Source organism: Daldinia childiae (genome assembly GCF_008694065.1).
Source record: "Daldinia childiae strain JS-1345 chromosome Unknown Scaffold3, whole genome shotgun sequence".
Taxonomy (NCBI): Eukaryota; Fungi; Ascomycota; class Sordariomycetes; order Xylariales; family Hypoxylaceae; genus Daldinia; species Daldinia childiae.
This window is the reverse complement of record NW_022984644.1, coordinates 3,908,387-3,931,868: the sequence shown is the minus strand read 5'-3', so window position 1 is coordinate 3,931,868 and position 23,482 is coordinate 3,908,387. Positions and strand designations below refer to the sequence as shown.

Genomic DNA, 23,482 nt, shown 5'->3' with positions numbered 1-23,482 from the left:
CACTTGGAAGACTACCAATAAATCAGTGCGATAAAGTGAACGTGGTGGTGGTGTTGGAGTACATATTAGGAAATACCCTTGTGAGATTCGTAAGTCCGTCCTATAATAGGGTGGTAGTCTTATTTACATACCGAGGCAAGGAGATTATCGCCTAGATGGAAAGGAGTACCTAAGATACTTCTTATTTTAAGTTTCTTTAATGCAATATTACCTACGGCTTTAAGGTATTAGACAATATATTGAGTTATTGAGTAGGACTATTAAACAAGACTTAATCATTCTATTATACGGAACCTCTTCACCTACTTTTCTTTACGTAGAGTTTACGATGATGGTGACATGTTTATGGTATGCTTTCGATGATAAATCATACACCGTTGGGATAGATTGTTTTATTTAGGCCAGGCATCATTTGTGAGTTTTTACGTCAACCCTGGGACCTAAGATCTACTGTCCATTTAATGCTTTTCAAAATTTCCTTGGAGGAGCAAAGTATACCTAAATATCCTAGCTATAAAAGAGGAGAGTTCAGCGGTTTATGGCGAGGGTTAACATGCATTTTGATAGGCCTGAGATTACTGCCAAGCATAGTAGAAAGTTGAGAGGTGGGAAAAGTAATAATATCTCGTCGTTAAGGATTCGCTATAATACTAATTCTACAGCCAGAGACACTACATATTATGTATAATTTGTAGAATATTTGAATATGGGAATAGATCTGGATTTAATGTTAGCGGGCTCGTAAGGCTGATCTCGTAAGTGGTGACATAGCTGATCCTAAAGTACGAAATTATGACCTCATAGATTTGCTATTGTAGCGTCAAGGCCCGACTGTCTCCTAGTTAACTTTGTATTATCAAAACGTACTTAAAGGAAACCCATAGCAGAACCTCAAATCCTCCATAGATTCAATTATCATTTTCATTAAATAATTTCAACCGGATTCAACTTACAAGTCTAAATTGTACAATTACCTTAGGTACCTATACATAATGTCATCACACGGCAGCTCCAACACTGGCTCCAAGACAGGCACGGGAATGGCTTCGCAAATCAAGACACCCGCCACTGCTGGCATTGGCGAGGACAAACCCAAGATGTTTGATGCCCAGGGCTCTATCGGCAAACAGTTTACCGGTAAGGATGAATGCAATACCTTTTTGCTTCACGATAGAAAGACTAATCCTCATTGTGTAGAAGACGGGGCGATTGGCGGTACAGCGCAGAAGATCGGTGGGCCTTTGGATAAAGAGGGCATGGTTGGAAAGCAGTTTACTACAGAGGGTAGTGTCGGCGGATCTGTACAGTCAACTCTCGGGGGTCAAGGTAGTAGGAGTAATTAGATTAGGGAAAACACGAAATTACCTTGTATTATAGGGTAGCTTGGGATTTTTAAGGTCTATTTCTCTCCTTGAATCGATTATACTGTCAATGCAGTTCTTAACAAATAGGAGCCTGTGTTGAATACAGAGAACGAGAATCAGAGAAAATAGGCGGTGACTAACTACTAACACATTGTCTTATTCAACTATCGTGCCTTTGGACCCCCTTGTCCCCATTTAAAGCAGTCGTCGCCTGTACAAGTAAGGTCGAACCATTCCATAGCGGTAGCCTCTTGGTTCTGAATGTTATGTGAAACTCCTGCAGCGCTATAGGCCTCGAGCCAATCATTGCTACCATATACATACTTTGTCCACCCCTTGACGGGAGTATTAGGCGTCGTGCTTGTAGGAGATTCATTAAAACCAAACACCGTAGTCCATTCTTTGACTTCCTCTTGGAAATTTATATAATTGAGCACTTCATCGTTCGTTCCGTGGAAGATCTGAACTCTAGGCCGCCACCTAGTATAGCCTGGATATCCCGCTTTAACTAATGCGGCCCATTCAGTACCAGTTTTCTTGACCTTCCCTGTAGCGCAAGCGTCGCTCCAAACACCAAAACCATTCCCGGCAAAACATCCGTATGGTACGCCGGCAAATGCAGACCCCGCAGCAAAAATATCGGGATATGCTCCGAGTAATACGCTAGTCATCATAGCCCCGGAGGAAATACCAGTAACAAAAACACGATTCGGATCGCCGTTATATTTGTTGAGTGTCCACCGCACCATGCTAGCAATACCCAAGCTGTCGCCTCCAGCATCGTGTGTTAAAGTCTCGTTAGAAGAAACATCCCAGCACTTATCGGCCGTATTTGGGCTATCAGGATAGATGACAATGAATCCGTACTTGCTAGCTAAAGTCGAATACTGAGACCCCGAGTAGCAAGCTTGCGCGTCGCCGTGACACCAGTGAGGATTGACAAGAACTGGCGGTCTAGTAGCCAATTTATCTGGAACATATATGTAAAAGCCGACATTCCTTGGGTTTGGGCCAAAGTCAGATGTGACTTTTTGGAGGGAAGCGCCTTGCGTAAAGATAGGGGCAGCAGCTAGAAGCCAATTGAAGGCAGACCGCAATGTAGAGTACATGTTGCTCCGCAGTAATATGGGACGATGCCTTGACGAGAAGAGTCGAAGATACAATCAATATTTATGATATGGGATCGAGCCATTTATAACCCCACGGTCGGGAACACACCACGCTTGCACCGCTACATATCTTCAATCGAGACATCTAGACGCATCGGACGATTGATGGTGTTCCGCGAATTGCGGAGCATTGCGCTCCGCGACCCCGGAGGGTTATAGTGGAGATCAATAAGGGGCAGGGGGCGGTGTTATTGACCATGCGGCTCTGTTCATAGTATACACTGTTAAAAAATAAAAGATTAGAAAGATAGAAGATCCATGGTTGCTTGGTAATAAGAGCAGATATTTAAAAATTATAACAAATAACCGATAAAAGCTAAATTGTGGAAGGACTGTGCTCGGAGTCCGTTGAGATAGTAAACTAGGGGCTACACGATGGTAAATTATTGTCAAAAAGGTGGCCACCTATTCAATTGCAATCAATCACTGATATTAAAGAATGAGAAGATTTTCTATTATATATAATATATTCTATGTTCTACATTCTGCATTCTACCCTTGCCAAAGTTGTCCCATCATGTCTGCCAAGCTAAAAGCCAAGATATCTCAGTCTCAAATGCAGTAAAATGGCATCAAACTAACGATACTCTTCTAGGAAGATTAAGGGAAACGACGCTCCCAACGAATACAGGCTGGCTGAACAGGGCGCGAAAACATCGATGTATAATCTGTCGGGGGTACCCAAGACTTGCCGTCAACCGTAGTGAACTTGAAATTTCGAACAAGGGTAGAGACTATCGTGACCAGGTTGAGAAACGCAAACTTCTCCCCGATGCACCGATGCCTACCTGCACCAAAGGGTAGGTATGGACTCCTTGTTCCCTTTGACATAGCGCCATAGCCATAGTCAACCATATCCTCCTTGTTTTCTACCTCGACGATATTATCCCAGCGGTGCGGATCCCAAGCTAACGGGTTCGCGAAGTATTCTTCGTTCAGATGCGTCATGATGGGCGAGGCCAGGAGGACTTTGTCGGGGGTTATAACGTATTCGGTATTAGGAACTGGCAGCGGATTCTTGACTTTCCGCATAAGCGAGTGGATGGAGGAGTGGACACGCAATGTTTCCTTGACGACATTCTGTAGTAGAGGAAGCTTGTTGAGGTCGGAGTATTGGAGTGGTTCGCCGTTATAGTGAATATTGTTTACTTGCTCGTGGTATAGTTCCTCAGCGATATCTGGTCGTGATGCTAAGCGAAGCATGATCCATGCGCTTGAGGAGGATGAAGAATGCTGTCCCGCCATCAAAAGGGTAATCATCAAGTGGGCAATATTCTCATCGGAAAGAACCTGTCCATCTTTGTAGATAGATCCCATGAGATTAAGAATCATGTCGGTTCCGTCGGTGTCGGCATTGGTCTCCTTGCTCTTCTTATCGCCACGACGGTTGTTAATTAGTTCCAGATAAGTTTCAGTCATCTTGGCATGCGCCACGTCTCGCCGGCGATTCTGTGGAAGAGGCGCCCATGGCATGAGGAAGTTAATCGGTTGGAAACCTTGATCGAGGTCGTGGTATAGATCGGCAAACTCAGCCGTCAGTTTCTTTCGTACTTCGGCTCCCTGAAGGGCACGGCTGGCAGTGAAGAGGGTGATTTCTGCCATAGCGGCTGATATATCGACTATTCCGGAGGAACCTTTGAAGCTGGGAGAAGCTTTTATATATTCATGGACTTCCTGTTCGATCAATGGCACGTATGACTCCAGGGCTTTCTGTGTAAGACCGAATTTAACAAACTTCTTCTGTTCCATCAGCTTCTCGTTCGGACAGTCGTAAATGATATCCTTGCCAAACACAGGGGTAGTAAGTGCGCCGTAGATATCTTCGGCATTGACGTCTCGTAGCTTTCCGTTCAAGATAAACTCGTTGCCCTCGACTCCGAGGTAGACGGTAATTTTCTTGCCAAAGAGTACGAAGGTAAATATGTCGCCATGATGTTTCCGACAAGTCGTGAAGAACTCGAAGGGATTCAATCCGTATGAGATAGCACTGCCCACAAAGGGAATCCAATGAAATACTAATGGCGGCTCTGATTTCCTCCGAGGCAATAGTTGCCAAAGTACGTTGATGGCGATCGTAAGAATCAAGGTGGCAATGACATAGGCCACATTATGTATAGGGGTGTTGAGGTCTATCATGACGCAGTAAAACTTGGTTTTATCGTATTTGTATTTGAAGTTGCTAATGGAAGATGATCAGTCCAGATGAAGATGATATTTGACCTCTATAAATATTCACTTCTAAATTCACTGTGAGATAGGTAGGTAGATGGCTTATGTGTAAGTCAACCGCAATATAATGCCAAGACATTCTCGTATTCGAGTTCGCTAAGTAGGTACGTACTGTGAGATGTACCTAAGTACATCTCAACACGTGACCTTCGGTCACGTGTCAACCAAACGCTCATCATAGATGAGTGTTTGTAAAAAAAAAAAAATAATAATTGTATCATTAGATTTTATTCAATCAATGATCTATTATCCAACACGTACCCACAACTACAATTCTAGCAGTAAGAATAGTTACCAATCAAGGGGTAAACTACTAATCTGAAATGCCCAACATGATTGACTACTTTAGGTAGGTATTTACTTACCTGTATACTTACCTGTAGGTAGCCAACTTTAAATATTAGTTGGCATTGGTGCTAGATACTTAATCAAGAACAATACGAAACTGGTTTGCTTATAGCAGCACCTTATTAAAAGACAACACGACACCCCCTCACCGCTCTTAAATTTCGTTTCTACTAACGTTTCCACTCTTGGAAATTATTTGTCTCACTAAAAGTGTCACTAGACATCTACAACAAAAGACTTGTTTAGTATACATGGCCATAGGCTCCCGTAGTTAGGTTAAAGTTCCTCGCGGAGCAACGAAGTTGATTCCATGATGATTTGTTCCACCCTGTTACAGAATGTTGGAAAATATAGCAGGGGCTAAGAGCCTATGCTAGGGTTACCTGTAGATCTTATGGGCAGAGAAATGCTACATGTACGTACGTACTTAGAGTATACTCTCAGAAATTAACATCAATACCATTGTTGTTATCAAGTAGTTGTTTTGTGAGGAACTTGAACCCTAAGTTAGGTAGACTATGGAGGTTGGTCAACTACTAATGGACACCGAATGCATCCTTGCTGCTCAATGCTTCACCTAAGATCCTAATTTTATTACCATATTAGTAAGAAGTTGAGATTGAGTTAAAATGACCGAATATAAATGCGTTTTATACGTGTTTATGAGATATATCGTAGTGAAGTAAATATATATTGTATACTTGGCATGGTTAAACATTTGACGGATTTTATATATAGACTACCTACGGTTAAGCTAGAGGGTTATTAGTACATTTGACATAAATAACTTCGATAGTTTCGTCGCAACTGAGTTTATGTTTTTTATGCAACGGTAAGGCTGATATCCATCTTTCGCACTGCTACATTCTGTTGACAGGGAAGGGTGACCATCGATATTACCGCACTTCACGTTTGTAGATATGCAATACGATTGAATTCGCACTGTGATATATGTTCCATTCGCCTAATATGAATTAGAAGACCAATAATAACAGCCCTTGAAGCGCCCGACATTTATGAACCGAGAGGCGTTTCCCGAGCCAAGCTGCGGCCCGAAGGGAGGATTCGGGTAGCCGAACAAGGGTCCAACCAGGAGTTAATCCGGACCTACTTTGAACGACGTTTGTTTGCTTGATGAAACTGTAATCTACCTAGATTAAACCTATACAGTACATTTAAAATGAAGGGGTTGTTTGTTGGTAGAAGAACCTTGCAAGATAGGTACCTATCACATGCAACTTTCTAGCTAGGCGCAATCATGTCGATAAATATAAAAGGAAAGCCGAGTTTTAATCGCCCACCTTTAGGTATTCATTCGCATTTACATTCATCAATTATCAAACACATCCAATTTAAAAATGGATGTTATCTCTTTAGACTCGGTAGTTCTTGAACAGCTCCACGGAGAGCAGAAGGCTCTCCTCGATGCTATTGATGACCTTCGTAAACACGGCATTGATCGTTTCGTCGATCTTCCCCAGATAATTGTCGTTGGAGATCAATCGTCAGGAAAAAGCTCCGTTCTTGAAGCCATCTCTAGGGTACGCTTCCCTGTCAAAGATGGACTGTGTACAAGATTCGCAACGGAACTTGTTCTTCGTACCGACAGTCAAACTAAGGTCGATGTACGCGTTCTACCATATTCGATTTTCAATAAATCTACGCCTCCATTTGATGAGAAATCTTTTAGTAAAGATGATCTACCTCGTATTGTGGAAGAAGCCAAGAAGAAAATTCTCGAGAATGATGCTAGCTTCTCCGAGGACGTTCTTAGAATCGAGATAAGGAGTCCCGATGTCCCACACTTGACACTAGTTGATCTTCCCGGCTTCTACCACTCGGAAGATGAGAATCAGTCGGCTGCTGGCCGAAAGATTGTGGACCGCCTGGTGGAGAGGTACATGGCTCGCAAGAACAGTATTATTCTAGCTGTTATCTCGGCGCGCAATCAGATCATACTACAGAAGGTACTATCCAAAGTCAAGCTTCACGACAAGCTCAAGGAACGGACTATTGGAATTATTACAAAGCCAGATGTTCTTACTCCTGACACCCAGGACGAGAATAATTTTATTCGATTGGCTAAAAACCTTGATAAATCGCATGAGCTATATTTGGGGTGGCACGTTCTTCGTAATAGAGGCGAAATGGAAGCTTCGGATACTGATGAGCAGAGAGACGAGAAAGAAACGAAGTTTTTTGAATTAGGCCTATGGTCCAGTGTGCCCTCGAAGAATCGAGGCGTGGCAGCTCTTCGGAAGAAGCTGAGCGGTATTCTCCTGCAACATATCAAGAATAATCTTCAAGGTCTCATTGAGAGTATTGAGAAAAATATTAATAGTCGCAAGACTCAACTCGAACGTCTAGGAGAGTCAAGGTCAACTCCAAAAGAGCTACGGACACACCTAGATAAAATTGCCTCCAAGTTCCAGATTCTGTGTCTACATGCCGTGGAAGGGAATTACACTGATGAGTTTTTCGGGGGTCTCTATCCTGCGTTCGACCACCCATCCGCAGTTGATAACAGCAGAGTCAGAAAGTTCCGAGCACTTGTACGCGATTTAAATCGGACATTCGCTTACATTTTAGAAACTAAAGGTTCAAGACGCATCATTCTCCCTAAGAGCTCGAATGGCATTGGTAATATTTCACACACTATTGGGCAATCTGAGGAATTTGCGAAGAAATTGATCTTACCGACGTTCCTTCAGCCACTAGCTAATCAATACAAGTTCAAGGATCCAGAAAAGATCACGTTCGAAAAGATTTCATATGATCTAGAGTCACTTTCGTCGGCCAACCAGGGCAATGAGTTCCCTGGTACCTCAAACGACCGCTTAGCCGTGAAGCTTTTCCAGGACCAGTCTCAACCTTGGGAGGAAATTGCACGTTGTCACCTACGGCTCGTGCTAGATATGGCCAAAGAATTCGTTGAGAAGCTCGTGGGACATATTATAAATCCAGACAAAAAGACTTGCTCAGCGATTCTCACGGAAATTGTAGATCCATTCTTCGAAGAAAAGTCTGGTGTACTCGAATCTAAACTTCAGGAGCTTCTCTGTCACTACAAAAGCGGCTATCCGCAACCTCTTGATGCCGAGTTTAGGGTTCTTCTTGCGCAGAGACGTCAGAAAAATGTCGGAATTAATATCCTCCAAGACTTGATGGCAAGTCGACCCGAGTTCTTCACGGAAGAGGCGCGTAAGGACCTTGAGAGAGTAAAATGGTCCAAACCTGTGAGCGAGTTTGGGGTGGACAACTTGATCGAAAAATCTGAAACCTATTACGAGGTAAAGCCATAATTTCAATTTAATTCCAATGCTAACATTAGATATCTATAGATGTCGCTTCGGACCTTCACCGATAATGTAGTCGTCTTAGCTGTCGAGAACTGCCTCATGAGAGATCTCCCTTCAATATTTACCACAACTAGAGTTAATGGGATGGAAGATAATGAACTTGAGCGGCTTGCATCAGAGTCACCAGAAGTTCAAACGGAGCGCAAGGAGTTGCAGGCGGAATATGATGCTCTTAAGAAGGGATTGCAGATCTGCAACAAATTTAAGGAGCGGAAATCAACTCGTAATTATTCGAACCCTTACAATATTAGATTTAAACACTAATGCTTGTAACGTCAGTTGTGCCTTCGATATTAACCAAACCAGAGACACCAAAAGCCGCAAATACTTCAAAGGATGCACTCGTGTCTCAAGGAATCCCAATCATCACCAAAAATCAAAGTGTGCTATTTAGTAGCGCCAGTTCTAGCGATAAGAACCCTCCGAAATTCTCTTCACTATTCTTGACTGGGTTAAGCAATGTTGGGGTTTTAGATTCGCAAAATTCTTCTACTGCTTCACTTGGGAATCCATTTACCAATGCCTTTGGAAAGCTAACACCGCCACCTTCTACCCAAAGCTCACTATTTGAAAGTTCTACCGAAATGGTATCTAAAGGACCGGCGGTGCTGAATTTCGGTAGTCCAATCAAGAGCAAACAAAATTCTGGAGGGTTCGGTGGATGGGATGGATTCAGTTCAAAACTAAATAAATGTATGTTCTCTAAAAAGCGGTTGATTATAACTAATTACCAATGTTTAGGAATAGACTGGAGTCCTCTTCCTAACAACCTTTCTCCCATGATAGAATTTGGTTCTTTTATTGAAGGCTCTAACTTCAGCTTCATGAAGCACATATGCTTTCAAAAGCCATACGATAAATTCTCACCGGAGGAGCTGAGATACTTTTCATTAGATTCAGAATCAAAGCCACTATTCACATGAGGTTAACCTAGGTATTTCTATATAATTACTACAAGACTAATATAATGACCGCTAATTACGTCCTCGAGGTATATATAGAACTTAACCACAGCTCCTTAGGGGTTTAGATATTAAGAAACTACGAATCAAACAGGTCATCGTTTGCTCGTTAGATAAATCAGATGATAAGGTGTTACGCAAAACTTCCTACCGAGTTACAGACTTCAAAACCGCCAATAGATAGGAACAATACGTATCATCATTAAATCATATTATCGCTTCCCAACGACCCAAAGAAACGAAGAATTAACCTCATCCTTCCTTACGTCACTGGCAACGACTTGAAATCCGGCTTCCTCTATTATTTTCAACGTCTCTTCTTTACCCCAGCTACTCCAAAACATCCAATCGTTCTTATCAAGCCATTTCTCCATTACAACTGCCTCCTTGTCACTATCGAAAAAATTAGCAACTAGGTAGCCGCCGGGCTTCAGCCACCGTGCAATCTTTCCAACCATCTCGGTCTGTTCTGTACGAGGGAGGTGTATCAAGCTGTAGAAGGCGAATACAGCGTCGAAGGATTGGTCGGTAAAGGAGAGCTTTGTCATATCCCCCTCAATGAGAGCCAAGCGTTCTGAGCTTCTAGCATTTTCTTCCGCAGCCCCGAGCAGATTTTTCCTTGCAAGTTCGATCTGGGTGGTCGATATATCATTTGCAGTGACATGTGCTTCTGGGTGCGATAGAAGCTTTTTCGTAATGGGCAGTCCAGCGCCGCAGCCGAGCTCGAGGAAGCGGGGTTGTTGCAAAGGACCAGAAGCAGATATAAATTCAAAGACCTTTGCTGTATACTCCTGCCGTAGAGGGATGTGTTTCACCGTCCATTCGTTATATTTCGGCGCTATAATATCGTAAGACGCTTTGATGCGTTCTTTGACATCTTCAGGTACGTTGGTTCGACTCATTTTCATTCCTAATTTTAAAGCACTTAGAATCTAAAGTTGAAATTTGGAAATTCAAAATTACAAACTCCAACCTCCAAATCTTGTAGAAATACTTCCGTCCTATATCACAGACTCGGCGATGAGTCACAATAAAACGGGTCGCGGAGTCGGAAAAAAGATCTCATCGTATAAGATTGGTCATCTAGAAACCAACTCAAGGATCAATCGGTTGAATATACCAGCGGGGAAATAGGGGCTTAATGCATGCATTTAATGTTATAGTAGGTTAGGAGGTACCTAAGGTAATAAATGGGGGAGGTTTTTCTCTAATGTGAAAATCTATTAAATGGCCAATAACAAAATATTTGGGTAGCACATTGGGGGGTAGCAAATTGGAGAGCAGATGCCTTCCAAGCTTTTTAATACTCAATATATTTAGCACTGGAACGTAATGCTTTTGACTATCTCTTAATAATTACACACCATAAAATAGGTTAGCCACAGCGATGATCAGCAGTGACTCCCCTATACTCGAAATATCTATTCCACTCTGGATCTTTAATCAATGTTTGAGCCAAATTCTTCTCATACATAATAGCAAACTCGCAGCCTTCATCTGAATCAGGGGCTGTTGAGCGTGGGGGGTAAATAAGGATCACTCCTACGGATATATCATCCCATAGATGTCGATACGTAACTGGCTTCCCAAAACCAAAGTCGGCAGCAGCAACATTTGCGCGACGATGGTCAGTTTGCAGAACCGACATAGGCGGATGTGAGTCGACACGAGCATTCAACGCCGTCTTGTCTCGTATAAGTGCCACAACGTCTAATGTCTTGTCAAGATTTTCTTGCGTGACGCAGTTTGTGAGCTTGCGAATATACGATGCTAATTTAGAGAGTGGCCATTCTGAGATAATTTCAGCCACTGTTGGTTGCTGAACCGGAGCTGCTGTGGACCGGACTGCAAACATAATATTGCCCTGCGTACGCTCTGGACATTCGGGGCTGTGGAAACGTCGACGCATATCGACGGCTTCGGCCCAGAATAAGTTGGATGAGGGATCAGGCTTGAACACGGGGGCTCGAAGTCGAGAAAGTGTGCGCCATATAAAGGCAGAAAAGGCATCGTATGTTGATATCCGAGAACCGTTAGTTGGCGTTGCCAATTTCTTCAGTTCACTAGCTTTGCTCTTGGACAAATGGAAGAGGAGCACTATGCCCATAGTATGGTCAGGGTGGCGTTCTTGCTGGATAGGCCCCGTAACCCTAGATTCTTCGGGGACTTCATTCTTTGTTACCCGCGAGCGGTCTAAATATATAGGATCCCATGTAGGGAATGAAGTCCCATTAAAAAGAGCGTAGCAGTTCTCGGCTAGTTGATGAGTGAACGCAGTCCAACCAAGAACATCATTAGCGTAATGGTGGTGATGCATGTTGAAAACAAGCCCGCCTCGAACAAAGTTTGCTTTGAACGCCGAGACAGCGGGACTATTATCTGGATGCGCTTCAGGCTTGTCTCCAGCCGTCATTGGATAGACGCTCCAGAGATCCAGTGGCCCTAGTGTGAGTGTGCTAAAGTGTGAATCATAGAGATCATCGAATGATGGATAGTTGTCCGCGGCCGAGTCGAGCCACTGGACAACAAACTGTACTGTACTGTCTCTCTTCTTCACAAAAGAATGTCCGCCTTCTGAATCCTTTTCAATCGTCCCACACACATGTCGTGCTTGACTGATAGTGCGTTCGAGGCCTTCCTTTAGAATACTAGCCACTCGTCTTTTGGCCCCGTCATCTAGTCTGAAAAATAGAGCATAATTGTTATAACGAAGACCGGAGAGGTAGTCAAGTGTTGAAACCTTATATCTTTCTTCCTCTGGGTCATCCTCCCAGCCATGTGGATGAAGGTGAAACACTTGTTGCTGAAGCATGGCAACGTATTATATGTATTTAGTAAAGGGAAACTTGTTAGATAGATAATATAAGATATCCTCGGTTTCAGATCAAGATGTAAAGATATAGTAGTAGTAGAAAGAATGTTAATAATAAGAGAAAGTCGATAGCTCCAAGTGTCTTATATATAGGCATACCTACGTGAGTATGGGGAGAGGGAAAGGTTCATAGTGAGACATTTAGATGCCCATATCCTTGTAGCCTAAGAGAAACTAGACCTCTAGGCTATCACATATCTAGTTAATTATCATGAGCATATTTACGGTGGAAACTACGAGTTCCTATGGTCAGTTTAACCTTTAAGTGGTCTGATCTAGTGTTAAAACAGTCCGGGAACCTTTATGCGTACTTAGCGCGAGATGGGGTATATACTTCTACAGTGCTTAACAATATGATATATGAGTATAGTCTCTGTCAGAAGGCCCCATCTTCAAAATGCTAAGATAGCTTAGTAGGTAGAACGAATAATTATTAACTATATCAACAACAAATTAGGTATAAGATAAGTTTATGGTTCTTCCCGTAACAATTAACTCGTTCCCTCGCCGAGTGATCACATTCTGAATACTCTCGACTATCGGTGAGCTAATGTTATCTTCCACATAACATAGTGAATGCTGGGGGCTAGTCAGCTAAGGTGAGCTAGATATCGTGGACTACGTAATACGAAGTGGACTTCCAAGATCACATTTTACCCGATCAAGGGGAAGATGGCGCTTCGCATCAGTCTTGGTAAATTACCTAGCTGGACTATCCTGGCATCCCGGGTCTCCGGGTATCCCGCTAGTTAGTATCTTCACCTAGTATATTATACGAATTCCCCGAAACCAAGTGGTCAGTTTTAATATATAAACTGTATATAGATTAAGCTAGGTGATTATAAATGCTTCACTATTAGTTCATTATTAAAACAAAGCATTTCCTTAGATTGTAGAGAGATCAAATATTTCCGATATAACTCTTTAAGATTTGACCCGTCTTCTCTCGTTTACGAGACATTCTTTACCAAGACATCATACCTCGTTCTAAGCATCCGACCGCCCACCGTGGGGCTGCTTCTGCCAAGATTGCCTCGGAGTCCCTTTTGCCCTTTCAAGCTTGTTTCAGAAGCTGGGGCTTCCTAACCGAACTTGGACATTTCCTAAACGAGGCATTGGCCATGGGAAAAAAAAAAGCAATTCTTGTTTTGATTGATTACTTAATCAAGTAATCCGGGACTTTGTTAGTCTACAGCAATAGCTTTAAGATTCACGAACTACCTACGTATACTAGTAACTACGGCATCACTAGCGCAGTGGCGTTTCTCATGGGGCCGAAGCGCCTATTACGGGAGTTTGATTAGCTGTCGGCATCTATGGAAAACTAAGAGATAGTTAATGCATTTACTTACTAAGTGCTATGGGTCGGTCGTGCTGCACCGAGCAAGAAGTAAGGGCCTAGCCGCTAGTATAGTAGTATATTGGTGGCTGTCTTAACCCATGCGCTTCCAAGAACAGGGGGAACGCATAGTCTCTTTATAGACCTGGTATTTAGCGACTACCCAGCGGGGTAGCCTTATTGTATGCCGACATCAAGTTCCAGACTACATTTTCTAACCATAAGGTAGGTATCTTCGTATGTTAGGCACCTACTTCGGTGTATGATTATACCAGATAAAATAGCGGGGTATTGTAATAGCTAAAACAGGAACTTGACAACTATGTGGGCTGCTGAAAGTGATACTTGAATGTGATTCTAAAAAGTACGTGGCAAAATTGCAATACATAAAAGATCGCTTAAAACTGTCCGGGAGTAGTAATTTCGGGACAATTATTCTGAGTCCGGAGCTTCATTGCAAAAGCCACCATGAAGTAAAGGTTAATTGATAGTAATAACATGTACTTAATGTATCACCTACAATCCGTCATGTAGCGGTGTCGTGAATACAAGTATGAATAATAGTGTATTGATTGAGGTTCTAAATTAGTTAGTTAGACTTTTTATAACTATAACTACCTCCTATATAAACAAACAGCTTATTAGGTAATACAAAAATCTTACTTTAGTATAAGTAACCACATCTATAGCACTACTAATGATTAAGTTGTCGTATTATTAAAGAATAAGCATGCGACAATTGGGTCTTATTACTAATATTAGCACTGTCTATCAAATGTTACATCAATTAAAGAAAGAATCGGCCGATAAGTAAAGACTCATCCGAAATACTTCCGCACTAACGCATTTCCCACCCGTTTTGGGATATTTCCGAACTTTCATAAAGTTTCATGAGTCTTTCGCTTTTTCCACACCTTTTAATTGGCTCGGAGGTATCCCCTGGCCCTGCACGCTTCTTTAATAGGAAATCTGCAGCGCCCGAAAGGCACGAGACTCGATAGACTGCGCTAATATATCAATTGGAAATGATATAAAAAGAATATGAAAGCAGTTATATACGCGTATAAAAGAATGGACTCTTAAAAAGCTAGCCATTTATCAAGAGTTTAATAACAAACCGCTTTTAATTACTGGGTAACTACCTAGGTTAGGTACCTATTAGTGAAGAGAATACTTAAAAGGCTACTTTAAGTTACTTAGGTAGATACCTCCGCATTATACAGCGAGAACCATTTCCCCATTAAGCCATACCATTCTTCATCTAATATCATATATCACATATCATATACTAAAGGTAATACGGCGCAAGTTTGACCCTTGCAGCGGATGGTCGGGAAACTTGGATTGTTGAAAAGGCGAATGAAGTGACCATTTATTAGAAGCTTATACTCAGGTGACCAGTTGACAGAAATTAAGTACATGAGGTAGGTAGTTAAAAGTAACAATGTGTATTACCTTACGTTCTGCAGGTAAGATTTATCGAGCGTCTAGATCCGATTCTGCAGCAAAATGACATAGCAATAATACAACCTTTCTGTACAAGCTGATGCATAACCTCGTATAAAGTCTTGGCAAAGACGTATAACATTTTGTTCATCTTCAGCTGACTTCTTGAGACTATTGGAACTCACTTATATATTATAGCACAACTAGGACGGGACAAAAGAGGTATCAAGATATAGTAGCTCTAATATCTGCTTCAAAGTAAATTCTTCAAATGATGATGCTGCCTACCTCTCTTATCCTCATCTTAGCCGCCACTATCTTGGCATGCGATATTCCTACAAGCCCACTCTCTAACAATATTGCCGAGAGCTTCGCCCTTCAGATACAGAATGCGTCATTTCCAGACATTCATAACCATTTTTTGAATATCTGGGACTGGGGTGGCGGTGACCAACATCTTTTTGTTAGTCCGGCCGGAAATTCCACGAGCCAGCTTATACTCGTTGACGGCGTGATCACTCTACCTTGGGACCCGCCTCGCCGCGCAGTCATCAACGGGGAGGTAAATCTAATAAATCTTCGATATTTCCTAGTTACCTACCTCCTAGATAGATGCTAACAAATCATAAATACATAGTATGAGGTGAAAGATAATACGACCAAAATGTTCATGACTGAACGTGGAGATCCACGTGCTATTTATGATGTTGTGTACGGGTGCAATCCTGACACGGATGCTTTGCAGACCGAACTATCCTTCAAGTCTCGAGGAGATTTGGAAATAGGAGGAAATATCGGGGTTCGCCCGTTTAACGGCATGTATGACTTTCGATGGACGCCTGCAGGAAATACCGGTAAGTCATTGCGTCCCCAATAGGGTTGTTCACGCTGACAGTGTATTAAGCATATGACGTGGACAGACCCTGGACAAAGGTGACTTTGGTTGTGATTCATTCTTGAAAGGTTCGGTAATATGTTGTCAAGAGGCGCAGAACATGTTCTCATATCAATTGTAGGAATTCTGATATGCTCAACCCATATACAAATACCTTACAAGAAACCTTGCAATATCTGAAAATCTCCTAACTCGGTTTGAATAAGAGTTATCAGTTGTAAATGGTCCATAGTAATCTAACCTCAGGATATACATTCTCCGTATGCTAATTCTATAGACTTGCCATATGCCTCATAAGCTGAATCGTACAATCAATATCTCGTGGCAGGTACCAGTATCAACCCAATCTGACAATGGATTCATATGAGTACAATCTAGTCATTTCAAAAATCAAGGTTAGTCACTACGAACAACGGCCACTATCTCACGCCCATTTGCGTTGCCGAGGATGACTTTTCGGAAATTTCCGTGGAGAGTCCACATGTGTAAGCGATGCTGCGAGTAAGGGGTCAATTACACCGTATCCCGCACGCGACCGAAAACTGCACGAGTAAGCTAACATGACGCTTCGGGGACGATATTATCCTTACCTCTGTAGGCTTGTCAGTTGATGAGTCCCTATTGGGTGATATAAGGATTTATGGTTCTTGCAAAACCGTGTACCCCCTGTGCTTTTCAATCTACAGTTCGGCCTACCGCACTTGTGCTCGATGCAATAGTCACTTCCCATTTCCGCCTGTCCGGTACAAGATTTAGATGCCTGACAGGAATGATCTGAGCAATATGACCCGCCCGGAACTCGAGAAAAGCCACAGCCCATCTCGCCGCAGGTATGATCTCCGCAGTAACTACTCTTTTTCCAACGAGGCTTGAGGCAGACGGACGAATTCCAGGAACAGGCGTGATGACGACACAGACTCCCCTCAACCAAACTTGCCCTAGTACATCCGCTTTTGATACACGAATGACGCTGGCAATATTCGCCGGAGTTCGAGGGTGCGTCCAGGCACGATGGACTCCATCGACACGCATGTACGGAGCAAAGACCATGCGGTCCTTTACATCTCTCGTAGCAACTTTGTTCCGTACATGTGTGAGACTCGCAATAGATATGGTCTGGACCACCACGACCGCGTAAGCATCCTATCTCCCAAGCACAGACGTGATCGTTGCAGAATAGACTACTTGGGATACAGGGGTTTCGACATGAACCCTGGTTACACCTATGCGCCTCGCAGCATTCGAGGTTAGGAACTTTAGACGACATGCAACCCCCAGTATAGGAGCATACATGTTGTTCACAAAACGCCCTGTTACGCATCGTAGGGGCGTAGCAGGTCTCTTGAGCACATGTATGATTTCTGCAACATTGGTGCTCTTTCTCGTCCTTCTTATCACCCCAAAATCGAGAGTTGAGACATGTGCGTCGTGGACATTCGTGTTCGGCACAGTACGCGATTCTCGAAATCTCCTGAAGACAGTCCTGTTCTGTACAAGTATGATGACGACAGCAGAAGCCAATGGCGTTCTCTCCCTGAACTACGCTCTCAGTGCAATCTCCTGCAGAGCAGGTATGGTCACCACAGTACCCATTACGCTGGAACGCAGGCTCAGTACATCCGACCCATTGACAGACATGCCGTAGACACCAGGTCGTGCCGCTCGCTCGTGCTTGCGGACATCTCGGCTCTCGGCATTTGTGTCGACGACAAAAACCACTCTCAGGGATGCAAGGCCTCTCGCACGAACGGCACTTGTGCTGTGCGCAATGGCGAAACCCTTCAATTTGAACATCCGCGCATCCCTTAGTAACACATTTGTGCGCGCCACAGAACTGGCTCTTCTCGAACCTCCTCCCGTTACAATCTTCGACCGAACACTCGTGACGACTGCAAAGATTGCTACCGTCGCGCCGCGCCGCTCCGCATCGATCTACTTCGCATCTATGGTCCATACAAAATTCGCTTGATTTTGAAAATGCGCGAGAACAGTGGCTGGCGTGGCATCTGTGCTTGGAACAATACCTCGAGGGAGATTCGCGCCGACCAGCACAGCGCTGGACACGACAAGTATGGATATTGCAGTAACGATAGTATTCCTCTGGACTTGGTTCGTGACAACCTTCTAGTTGACAAGTATGCTGATCGCAATAATTCGAACGTCCGGCTTTAGAGCTGTGGCATCCTCTCCAGAAACACTCGTGTACCGTACAATAGCGCTTGCCATGCCCCTTTTCTCTACGACCAACACAGCCGGTTATATTACATTTATGTTTTCGACAGTAGTGGCTCGTCCCTGTCACGGTTCTATAACAGAAGGTGGATTGACAACGGGGACCGGTTGTGGCAGATTGCGGTGGTATACCCGCTGCGTGGTACTCTAACTCTAGCGTGCTCTGAATACCTTGGTCGTAGGGAACTAGCTGGGACATTTCGTGCATGTCGTATTCTGAATATGCCGGTGGTGGGGTTTCGGGCCGTACGCGACGCCTTGAAGGCACCGATATGAGCCGATGAGAAGACATTGAATACGCTCACGATAGTGACTTTTTGAGCTTTCGCGTTGGAGTTAAAGAAGCTAAAGCTTGAGTTGCCTATCACAAGAGCCCGATATGGTCACAAGCCTAGAATTACGGACAGTCGATCTCCTCATGGAAGTAGTACTCGGCGACAGAACCCATCATTCAGGGATCTTGGAGTTATCTATTCGTTCGTTCTAAAGAAGCGCTTCTTGATAGGCTAGCTGCAGGCCTCTTTGTGTCGTGGGGTGCTTGGATGGAACCCCGAATCCGGTTGGCTCGTGGTGTTTGTTATGAGGCGCGTGCATCTTGACCTATAGCGTCTCTTATTGAATCAATTGGTGGCCCTTTATGGAGGCCATTCGTATCCTAGTATTAGGTTAAAATATTTACAATTTTCTAGGTAAGTACCTAAGTTTATCCTCCGTCATATATCAGAATCCATCCTCTAGAGTGGGTAAGTAGAATGATATAGGTAGGTAGGATTGAATAAACCGGAAAAAGTCTAGTGTTACTAGGATTCGAATTGGGTTCCATCTCGTCGGGACTAACCTGGACATTTCCACGCATTAACTTATATTCTACCCCCAAAGACTTCTCTTATCCAAAATCATACCTCTCGTATAGGTTAGGTTTCCTATTTACAGATATTCACAAATCCTAAATCATACTATACCCGTGGAAGTCTAGCCGTGTCATACATATCATCAGCGTTTAACCGATCTACTCCAAGAGCTGCGAGGGGTTCCCAAAGATAATCTCCCGGCAAATTGTCTATAAGGTATGTCAGTCTATGTCTAAACTGGAAGTATAGCAGAGTTGAACTTACAGTATCGCACTTTAAGACCTGCCGAATGAGCTTTCTCAACTTGCGATTGGACTGTACTCTTTTGGTCCTGACTGAAGTCGCTCACGCTGCCTGGGCTTCCAACGGCGTCTTCAAAATCGGCCGAGGCGTAGTATGAATTCTGGCTGGTGAATTTACTGTCCCATTGGTCTACGTGGGCGTCGTAAAATACGTCTCTGTTAGGAACACCGTCGCCTGAGTTGATGCGGTCAAATGGAGCACTCCCGCTAGCGACAACTGTTATCTGTCTCTCAACGAACTTATCACCATCGAGGTGACTGAGGTATCCGCCGTCCCGGAGGGGTTGGAGTGCCTTGACGACAGCATCCAGAGTCTGGGTATCAGAGGTCTTGAAATCTACAAGGAGCGTGACGCTCTGTCCGGGGCTGGCCTTGTACAGACCAACATTCCCGGGAGAGCCGCCGTTGTTGTGATCCAGTATTGCTCGCAGCGGCTGGGTATACTGCACTGTTAAAGTCCTTCCAGGAGTTGGAAGGATATGGCCAATAATAACGTCTCCGTTAGAATACCAAACATCAGCTTCAATCCCAATGCACCCTGCACTTAAAGCTGAGTATACGGGGATATTTCGGGTATAGTCGTTATGACTATGGCAGTTCGTAGGCTTGACGCTATTCAGAGAATCCAGCGGCCAGGGGTTCAGGGGTGGGCCGGATCCTTTATTGACACTTTGTGCCCCCAAAGCAGAGCCGGAAAATAACTTATTAACGGCGTCTTGTTTGGGTGGTATCTCATTTCCCAGGGCATGGTATGAGACGCCATTATTCCCGACTTGCCAAGTGCCACCCTTCGTGTCATGGTTTTGCTCTCCAGAACATTGACCACCGTCAGCGCTAAGTGCCAAGAGGTATTTCTCACAATTCTCGGCTAGCTAGTGTTAGTAGTCGGGCCCATATCATACATCCCCTCTGCAGTACTGACTTGAAATAGTATGATCCGAGTTTTCTTTATTGTGGACCTCGACTACACGAGCGAATATTAGACTCCGATGAAGACTTCAACACAACAAACTTACAGTATACAAATCCTAGAACACCGTATGTAGCGGGGCTCTTCCCGTCGTTAAGGAAGACTTCTGTCGCGAGTGAGAGATATCCCCCAGACTTCACTGTCTGCCCATTCGCTGTGCTACAAAAGGTTTGCACCGCCGTACTATATCCACTACGCGTGTCCGTTCCTTGCGCAATAGTGACATTGTCTCTAGGCATCCATTCATTTCCACAGCTAGATATTCCATCTGTGACTTGCTTCTCACACTGAGCGAGTGGGATAGACTATGTCTTTATTAGATATAATTGCGAATGAAGTCATTGGGAGCCTAACGGATAGTCCAGCGACCGCGATCGCAAGCAAGGTGAGCTCCATATTTCAGTGAGCTTCGAGAGCGAGGCGACCAAGGATGCTTGAGAAGCAAAATCTCAGATCCGCAACGATTTTTGTAAAATCTACAAGTCTAACATGTGGCTTTTATTATAACTACAAAAAATACCAGAGGCAGTAAACAAATTAGCTTCCTACGTTGTATAGACCAATAAAGGGGCGGATTCTCAGCCCGTGTGCCGTTCGGAGATCCTTGGTAAATAACACCTTCTTAAAGGAGACTACCGCGTGTTCTCCCCGGTCAGCCCCCACATCCAAAAGCTGAGACCCGGGATGGGTTCATGTGCATTGGCCGGATATACCGACTTTACATCTAATTATATCCTCACTTGTAAATCTGACTCTTGTATACAGGATTTGGTGAGAATATGTTTAAATCAAATCAGTATACACATGTTCGATGCTTGTGGGTTGATGCATTTAAAGCTATTTAATGTAATTGATTCTCATTCATAATATTGTAGGTCTAAGCATGTGAATACAGACCTGTACTCAGGGGTCACAAGCCAGCACATCTCAAGAAGGAAGCTCGGTGAGAAACCACATAGTCGAAATACATATTCAGCTATTATCCTTCTTTATAAGTCAAATGTATCAATCCTGTACGCCGACTCAATATACGGAAAGGCCGAAGGATTTCAGATCTACTACTCCGGTCTGGAAAATATTGATTCGGATCTGCTGTGCTACACGAAGCGCCAAAACTGAAGAGCTACAGTAGGTAGCACTTGGTCTTGGCGATCTTTAGTTGTCATTTTAAGTATTAATAACCCAATAATGTAATATCCAGCAGAGTAGGAGCAGAGTAGGAATATACTAAATCAACCGCAGCTGTTCCTTTTTCTGATGTAGTTAGGATTACCTCAGGTACCTAGACGAGTACCTAGGATACCTAATACACTAGTACGTTAGCTAGAGACAGTCTCGATGCTGTACCTGTTGAATTTCTAAGAACCTAGGTAGTTGTAATACGGCATGCGACATCCGCTACGACGGCTTTCCACGCGTGATCGTAGACGAGAATATCCGTAGACCCCTTTTCGTTAGTTTTGGTTCGCTAGTGAGACACAGGTGACGATTAGAGAACCAGACGGGCCAGCACCCCAACCAATATATCGTCAGATGATATTATCATTCGAGAAGTATACTGATACTGGTTTGAAGTAGAATCAAAGCGCACACACCGAAAGTCGTCTTAGTCTAGTGCCCCAAAAGCTTGGACAGTGGTTAGAGGTGTTAGCTCGGAGCTTCTTAACCACTATGTACGACCGTTGGTTTGATAAAAGTATAGTACCGTAGCCGTAGGTATAAAATATAGTGTTGTAGTTATTGGTGAGGCCTAAGTATCAGATGTATCCCTTAGGCAAAGCCCTCCACAGCCTCAACCAATCTTGTCGTATGCAGCAAGAACCAACCAACTCAACGAGTTTTTAAATGTTATAGAATACCAACCATAAGAATTGGTAACCTTGGGCTGTGCATATGTCAGGTGGTAATGGAGTTTCATTAGTAACAACCTAAACGTCAATTCGGTTGAAAATTACCAAGCGTCTAAGTATACCTAGGTAGGCAGACATCTGGGTAATCAGGCATGTAAATTACCTTATAGGAAAGACTTTAGGAACGCGCCCGTAACGATATTCGCTAGGATAGGGTATTATAAAATTCAAAGCCAAGATTTCACCTGTCTAGCCCTCATCACTAGCTACAGGACCTGTAATATTATCTGGATCAAACCGGGTCTTATAATAATAAGCATCGCCCTCCCTAGTCCTTATTCTTCGGAAAGGCTTCCGAAAACACCGATCGACAGCCTCGCATAGGAATATCGAGTAATTATCGTCAATAATAACATCCGTACTCTCATCGATGCATCCGCCCACGAAACTTAGCACGGTCTCAAGCTGCCCAACCCACACCGGCCATCCACGATGATGGCCCCAGGTAGGTACTTTCATGATGAACTCAAGAGTAAGTAAGCCTTCAAGCAATGCCGTCCAGGACGCCGCGTCGAGGGCTGCAGGGCGGAAGAACTGCCACTGCTTCTCGCCGGGCCCAGCTATACAGTACGAATAGTACGCAGTAAAGGCACTGAGGCGTAGATGGCGCACACGGCGTAGATTCGCCTCGCCGATGGTAAAGAACCGTAGGAACGTAAAGCGGCTCTCGAGGTCAACACGGAATACGTTTTGGGTATACAAAACCTCAAGTGCCTCATTGCTTACCTGGCGGCAGACCCGTAGTAGGCTTGTTCGCGGGCGTAGTCGCCCATCGTAGTGCGTACATGCGTAGTTCTGGCCACAGCAATCAGGCGCATTTTCCTTCGCGAACCGACGTAGGTGTCGAGCTGCGGTCCGGAACCATACACGTGAGCAGATGATTGGTTCCGACTGGACGAGTAGGTGCGCGTAAACCTCATTTCGAAGTTCCAGGGGCAGGTCGAGGAGTCTAAAGAAGCCGCTGCTACCACTAGAAGCGTGTTCAGGTAGTAGACTCTCCCCAACTACCATTCTAGCTATTGCGTTGGGCGTTGAGTGTTGAGCGCCGATGTCTTATTAATAATGTTGAATATGTAGGTACTCTATAATGTGAATTTCGTGGTTTAGGGTAGTTTTAATGAGGATTCATGGATCGATATGCCTCGCTTTCATCCGTATTTCTGACTCACTTCTTAAGATCTATTAAAGCGGCACAGTCTCTAGGCTAAACTCTTTGAAAATTAGCGCCTGGTCT

The 23,482-nt window shown here is 43.9% G+C and overlaps 8 protein-coding genes across 8 annotated transcripts; 3 read left to right on the top strand and 5 right to left on the bottom strand.

The window, feature by feature from the left end:
• Positions 1-992: 992 nt before the first annotated feature.
• Positions 993-1,343, top strand: GL218_03790 (uncharacterized protein; the record flags this gene model as incomplete). The annotated part of the gene is made up of 2 exons (XM_033580368.1): positions 993-1,137; positions 1,198-1,343. The coding sequence occupies 2 exons, from the start codon at positions 993-995 to the stop codon at positions 1,341-1,343; spliced, it is 291 nt and encodes a 96-aa protein (XP_033436443.1).
• A 185-nt stretch (positions 1,344-1,528) lies between these two features.
• Positions 1,529-2,473, bottom strand: GL218_03789 (Acetylxylan esterase A; the record flags this gene model as incomplete). Its single annotated transcript, XM_033580367.1, has 1 exon — positions 1,529-2,473. The coding sequence occupies one exon, from the start codon at positions 2,471-2,473 to the stop codon at positions 1,529-1,531; it is 945 nt and encodes a 314-aa protein (XP_033437263.1).
• A 660-nt stretch (positions 2,474-3,133) lies between these two features.
• On the bottom strand, positions 3,134-4,669 carry GL218_03788 (Eburicol 14-alpha-demethylase; the record flags this gene model as incomplete). Its single annotated transcript, XM_033580366.1, has 1 exon — positions 3,134-4,669. The coding sequence occupies one exon, from the start codon at positions 4,667-4,669 to the stop codon at positions 3,134-3,136; it is 1,536 nt and encodes a 511-aa protein (XP_033437262.1).
• Positions 4,670-6,468: 1,799 nt separating this feature from the next.
• Positions 6,469-8,733, top strand: GL218_03787 (Interferon-induced GTP-binding protein Mx; the record flags this gene model as incomplete). The annotated part of the gene is made up of 2 exons (XM_033580365.1): positions 6,469-8,400; positions 8,452-8,733. The coding sequence occupies 2 exons, from the start codon at positions 6,469-6,471 to the stop codon at positions 8,731-8,733; spliced, it is 2,214 nt and encodes a 737-aa protein (XP_033437259.1).
• A 910-nt stretch (positions 8,734-9,643) lies between these two features.
• GL218_03786 (Sterol 24-C-methyltransferase erg-4) lies at positions 9,644-10,339 on the bottom strand (the record flags this gene model as incomplete). The annotated part of the gene is made up of 1 exon (XM_033580364.1): positions 9,644-10,339. The coding sequence occupies one exon, from the start codon at positions 10,337-10,339 to the stop codon at positions 9,644-9,646; it is 696 nt and encodes a 231-aa protein (XP_033437258.1).
• A 467-nt stretch (positions 10,340-10,806) lies between these two features.
• Positions 10,807-12,243, bottom strand: GL218_03785 (Trichothecene 3-O-acetyltransferase; the record flags this gene model as incomplete). The annotated part of the gene is made up of 1 exon (XM_033580363.1): positions 10,807-12,243. The coding sequence occupies one exon, from the start codon at positions 12,241-12,243 to the stop codon at positions 10,807-10,809; it is 1,437 nt and encodes a 478-aa protein (XP_033437261.1).
• A 3,116-nt stretch (positions 12,244-15,359) lies between these two features.
• GL218_03784 (uncharacterized protein) lies at positions 15,360-16,048 on the top strand (the record flags this gene model as incomplete). The annotated part of the gene is made up of 3 exons (XM_033580362.1): positions 15,360-15,650; positions 15,726-15,942; positions 15,993-16,048. 3 exons carry the CDS (start codon positions 15,360-15,362, stop codon positions 16,046-16,048), a joined length of 564 nt encoding a protein of 187 aa, XP_033437260.1.
• A 1,474-nt stretch (positions 16,049-17,522) lies between these two features.
• GL218_03783 (Altered inheritance of mitochondria protein 6) lies at positions 17,523-23,168 on the bottom strand (the record flags this gene model as incomplete). Its single annotated transcript, XM_033580361.1, has 7 exons — positions 17,523-17,915; positions 19,178-19,275; positions 19,331-20,236; positions 20,291-20,332; positions 20,385-20,643; positions 22,702-22,912; positions 22,975-23,168. The coding sequence occupies 7 exons, from the start codon at positions 23,166-23,168 to the stop codon at positions 17,523-17,525; spliced, it is 2,103 nt and encodes a 700-aa protein (XP_033437255.1).
• Between the last annotated feature and the right edge of the window lie 314 nt (positions 23,169-23,482).